Source organism: Triticum aestivum, chromosome 6B (genome assembly GCF_018294505.1).
Source record: "Triticum aestivum cultivar Chinese Spring chromosome 6B, IWGSC CS RefSeq v2.1, whole genome shotgun sequence".
Lineage (NCBI taxonomy): Eukaryota > Viridiplantae > Streptophyta > Magnoliopsida > Poales > Poaceae > Triticum > Triticum aestivum.
In genome coordinates, this window is record NC_057810.1 from 186,213,860 (window position 1) to 186,218,892 (window position 5,033).

At 44.2% G+C, this 5,033-nt stretch overlaps 1 protein-coding gene across 5 annotated transcripts; it reads right to left on the bottom strand.

The window, feature by feature from the left end:
- Positions 1–499: 499 nt before the first annotated feature.
- Positions 500–4,814, bottom strand: LOC123136496 (exosome complex component RRP45A). Of its 5 annotated transcripts, none has more exons than XM_044555881.1 (9): positions 4,596–4,814; positions 4,287–4,496; positions 4,107–4,202; positions 3,900–4,014; positions 3,568–3,648; positions 3,282–3,470; positions 1,736–1,901; positions 1,485–1,540; positions 500–949 (listed from the first exon to the last, which is right to left on the bottom strand). In XM_044555881.1, the coding sequence occupies exons 1-8, from the start codon at positions 4,721–4,723 to the stop codon at positions 1,512–1,514; spliced, it is 1,014 nt and encodes a 337-aa protein (XP_044411816.1). In that variant the 5' UTR covers positions 4,724–4,814; the 3' UTR covers positions 500–949; positions 1,485–1,511. The 5 variants fall into 5 exon arrangements, with proteins under 5 accessions (XP_044411816.1, XP_044411813.1, XP_044411815.1 ...); XM_044555878.1 differs by having other exon boundaries at positions 1,633–1,901; XM_044555880.1 differs by having other exon boundaries at positions 4,107–4,496.
- Between the last annotated feature and the right edge of the window lie 219 nt (positions 4,815–5,033).

A 5,033-nucleotide genomic window follows, 5' to 3' on the forward strand; every position in this document is an offset into this window, starting at 1 on the left:
TCTTCGCTAAGCAACGAATTCTAATTCCTCGCTCACTTATACTTTCTATAATCTGTTGAGATCTGAAGAATTTCTCCTTCTTTCTCTGTGATTGGTGCGAAGACTACTGAGTACTTTCATTCTGTTTCCACTGCTTAGATTTCTGCCAAGTGTTGTACTTTGTTCATTCTGTGAAGACTTTCATATGTACTTAGATGGTTTGATTTACTCGCATCTATAGCATGTACTCCCTCTGTACCGAAATACATGTCGCTGGAGTAGCTAAACTTCAGCTACTCCAGCGACATGTATTTCGGTACAGAGGGAGTATGTGTTCTGTTCATGTGATGGCATGTTTTCCGTTAATTAACAATTCTGTTGCATGCCCTTTAGTTTATCTAGTTGTTCTGTTCATGGGCTGGGGGGATGACCGGAAAGAGTTGAAGCAAACTTTGCCTGTTTCAAAAAGAAAAATACATAGGACAGTCCACCAGAACCCGAGAATGATGACCCGCCACCCTTATGAAGGTCCTTCAATCAGGAAAGTTTTGCCTAAAGAGATGTTCCATTGACTGCCTCCAGAGCACATATGTTAATATGTAACTGAAAACTACAGGAATGGTGGCGTAGCAAAAGAGAGCACTATTAGTCGTTGCTTAAAATCTCATAATGTAACGCTGTAGCATGTGCACCGTCAATAGAATAAGAAAGCTAACTAATTGTGTCTACAACCATCATGGAATTAAGACCTGTAGGTTACAGTCAATCTAACTATTGCCATGTTGTTTCTTCTTCCTTCTGTGTTTTGGTTTGACAGCATCTATTAGACTCTTAGGTGATCTGCTTTCCTTGACCTCATCCGACTCTCCAGCCGTTCCAGAATTCAACACGCTTTTCACCTCTGGATTAGATTCAGTCAACATTGGCTTGGTATCCTCATGCTTGCCGTCATTTGGTATAGCTGGCGGATCTGCATATTCCAAGGAAATTTCCAGAATTGAGAAGGATGGGTATGTGTGTCATATCAAAGAATCGTTCTTGTCCAGTTAGGTGAACAATAGTTTTCTACAGTAAAAACATGCAATAGTTCTGCTGACGGTTTAACTTTTTTAAAAACCTCCATGGGAATAGAGAATGTAACATGCCTTTGTTTGGTACATTCTCTCGGAAACAGGCATGTTCAACAAAAAAGAACCAACTAGAAGGATATTGGTCGACCGGAACAAGACAGACATATATACATATCAAAAAATGAAAAAGAATCATGTCATGTTAATGATTTTATTGGCTCACTTCGCCATGGAGAATAACTCCGCCAAAGCATGCTTAGCATATGTAACACATGTTTCAGCACTTTTATAGAGCATATTTCATGGCTAGTGAAGACTATAATTGAAAGCTGAAGCATGAACCCAATGTTCGGGAAATTCATTGTAGATAGTAAGCACTCAGATCATGCAACTAGAAAAAAAATGAAAATAACAGGTGAACAAAATTCACAGTACCAGGAAACTGAGAGATTCTGAGGGAGCTTAACGAAACTCCTTTGGAGTATGGATCCCTACAATGCAAAAATCAGGGTGGTTGGCAAAACTTATATCAAGCAACTATCTAATGCACACATTTAGAAAGGTGCAGCACTCCAGTAGCTACCAATTTGATGGGCCACCAACGAATGTGGATGTTTGTTTGTGTTTAACGGTTCGGTCCACAGTCAAGGGAGGAATCCTTTTTATATTTTGATGATCATCATCACCTTTGCTTATCTGCTGACCATCATTGGGTGCCTTCGAGGCTTGGTTTTCCAATGCACTATGAGTGCTCTCCTCCATAGTTACATCAGGAACGTTAACTTTTTTAGCCACTAATGCTGGAGTACGCTTTACTTTCTGCAATGCCTTTTCAGTAGTGTAATCATCGACCTGAAAAAAAAAAGAATAACATGGGTTTGATCCTTAGAATAACATGCATATATGATCGTCAAAATAGAACAAGGTTCAGAAAGTCACAGAATTTCTAGGCACCTGGCTCATTCAGAGAGCCACTCAACACACATGCTGATGGACTGATCCAGGGTTTGATTTGCTACTTTGAGACAAACCACCAAGAGGCCAAGATAGGGGTCAATTTGGTAGCAGATGGGTGTGGTAACCAGGCCCATGGCACCAATGGCAGTGCCATCCTAAGAAGCACCGATATGGAGATACGGACACGGGGATACGGCAGGGTATATAAATATTTAAAAAGATAAATATCATGTAATAAAGATTAAATGATAATTTTTCGACGGGAGATTTTTTAAGTTGAGAGTACTGGATACATGTTGTCTCAGTTTCATTAATGAAGGACTTTGAGCAGGTGGATACGTAATAAGGCCCAGTTTCAGAAAACCCTAGACTAAGTCAGTTCCTCCACCTGTACCCATTCTCATTCTGCCTCCCTTTGCTCTAGCTGCTCGAGCGCTGCAGAACAGGAGATAACGACTGCGCCAGCGCATGTACCTTCTTGCTCGTCGGTAGCTTCTGTCAACATCTTCCTCTCCGCTTGAATCTTCCTCCCTGGCGGCCGCAGTCTCCATCTTTCTCCCTGCCCAGAGCTTCTTCCTTGTTGGCAGCCACCTTCCCATCTTCATCCCAGACTGGATCTTCTTCTCGCCAATGGCCACCATTCCCATCTCCCTCCCTGCCCATTATCACAGCCATATCTGCCCAGTGTCCCAGCCTATCCGCTTGAATCTTCCTCCCTGGCGGCCGCAGTCTCCATCTTTCTCCCTGCCCAGAGCTTCTTCCTTGTTGGCAGCCACCTTCCCATCTTCATCCCAGACTGGATCTTCTTCTCGCCAATGGCCACCATTCCCATCTCCCTCCCTGCCCATTATCACAGCCATATCTGCCCAGTGTCCCAGCCTATCCCTATTTATTTTAATTATTTAATATTGGAAAAAGAGGATACTTGGGGATACACGTATCTCCACATATCCCAGTGATCCCTGTATTCCATATGTACCACAACAGGACACGACCAATGTCGCCATATCGATGCTTTCTAGTGGCCACATGGCTGACCAGCACAATGTCAACTTTCTATTTTCCTATCATCTTTTTGTTTCCCTTTTTATGCTACACAGGGATCTTCAGCATAGAACTTTGTGGGTGGCTTTTGGCTTAGTGTTTTGATCTTCAATTATAGAGTTCATGAACTGCATTCCCGATTCAGAACCCCTGCTATAGTTTCATATTTCATAGAACATTAAAGCAGATATCCAAATCGTAATGCCATATTAGTGATGCAACTTGACTCACCTCTCTCTTTATTTTGCTTGTTATATCAGCAGCTTTAACCGAAGCAATCCTTAAACACTGCATGATAACACTTGACATGACACCCTCTCCACCAGCTTTCTGAATGGCACAGACATCACCATTCGAGTTAATTGTAGCTGTCATCCTTCCTCCCATAACAGCTTCTTCCTTGTACGTTGGATCGATAACCTACATACAGGAATATAGCCAAAGACTGTCAGAAGAAGAGAGCAACAGGATGATTGCTAATAACACACCTTTCATGTTCAGAAATATTGAAATATACCATGATATTACCGTCACCAAAATATGCAAAGGTGACAGCTATGGGGAGATGATGAATTGTTAGGGGAAGTGGGTCCCTGACCTGTAAAATACAATAAAGATAGAACATAAGATAAATTTGATGGCAGTATAAACGACAGGACCAGCATCTGATAGTTAATAATGGGGTTGTTTTTGTGAGTACATATACAGGAAGCTCCGCAAGTCATGTATATTTGGTACTTCTCATTATAGCGACACAGCAAACTGGAGAATGTGGTGCTTTGTAGGTCCGGCTAGAACTTCGAGGAATGTGTAAGCAAGAGAATATACAATATAACCTTATATGCCTACCTCAGAGTCATGTACTGTAACTTGCTGACCATCATCCCCACTAACCGTACATTCAGGCCTCCGGAATGTAGACAAAGCTGCCAATGCAGCGATGTTAGCTGCATCAATGAGATTCCTGAGAAACGTCCATATCATTTCACGCGGTTAGCGCTCTACCCAGAAGTATTAACTCATTAATTACATCAGTAGGAAATATACAACCCATACCCCTCATTGTCCAAAATGTGAAGGTCAACACGCACCGACCAGACATGCTTCCCTGCAACAACACACAGGGATTCCATATCCACGGCTCTGCTCTCCCTGTGACACCACCGAGAATCCTCATTAAACTCCACACTTAAACTCTTTGACAAAAAAAGAACTACCAAACAGCCATCTGGAGACCTTAGGCCACGATCAATGACACGGCCCAACTCAATCGCTGCTTCCCCAGGTCGCCCCGGCTCAAAGGCAGGATCAGCCATGGGCGAGAACTCGGTGAATATGGCCAGCGTGCCCTCGTTAGGCCTGTCCTTGTACGGCTGGACCAATTGGGCAGTCACATAACCCATCACACGCGTTTCGCCGAGCTCCACCTCCGCCGAGCCATCCTCCCTACAGATTCCAACAGCAACTTCAGCCAAACATTGATGCGCGGGCAAAAACGTTCCCTAGCTCAAAGGAAGGGATGGGGAGGGGACTGAGTCAAGGTACCTTCCGAATGCGATTTTGAGCTTGCGGAAATCGAACGGGCGGCGGCCGTCGACGCGGAGGTCCGACTGGAGGGCTTGCTCGATGAACTCCCGCTCGTTCACCGTCGGGCGCCACCGCGGATCCATCATCTCGTTGCTCGCCGGCGGCGGGAGCTAGGGTTTTAGACGCGGCCGAGGCGGGGGCGGGGTTGTTTCTGCCCTTTTGAGTGAATCTCTACTCCTAATGCCTTAATGTCTCAGTTGGTAGGTCGCGTTTCGAGTTTATTTTCGTCCCACCTCATCCGGTTTTTTTTGTACTTCTTTGGTACTTCCTTCCACCTCCCATCCGTTTTATTTCGCTGGTTTTTTTTCGTCCCTCCCCCACCCCATCGGTTTAGTTTCACGTCACCCTCTCACACAACGAAAAAAATCTTAACGGATCATAACTTTCCATGCTGGT

Excerpts from the sequence above, each read along its gene's own strand:
- LOC123136496 (XM_044555877.1), bottom strand. The coding sequence starts at position 4,723 with ATGATGGATCCGCGGTGGCGCCCGACGGTGAACGAGCGGGAGTTCATC. Across the intron at positions 4,015-4,106 it reads CACATTTTGGACAATGAGGG|GAATCTCATTGATGCAGCTA; the intron begins GTATGGGTTGTA and ends GACGTTTCTCAG. Across the intron at positions 3,649-3,899 it reads TTACAGTACATGACTCTGAG|GTCAGGGACCCACTTCCCCT; the intron begins GTAGGCATATAA and ends TGTATTTTACAG.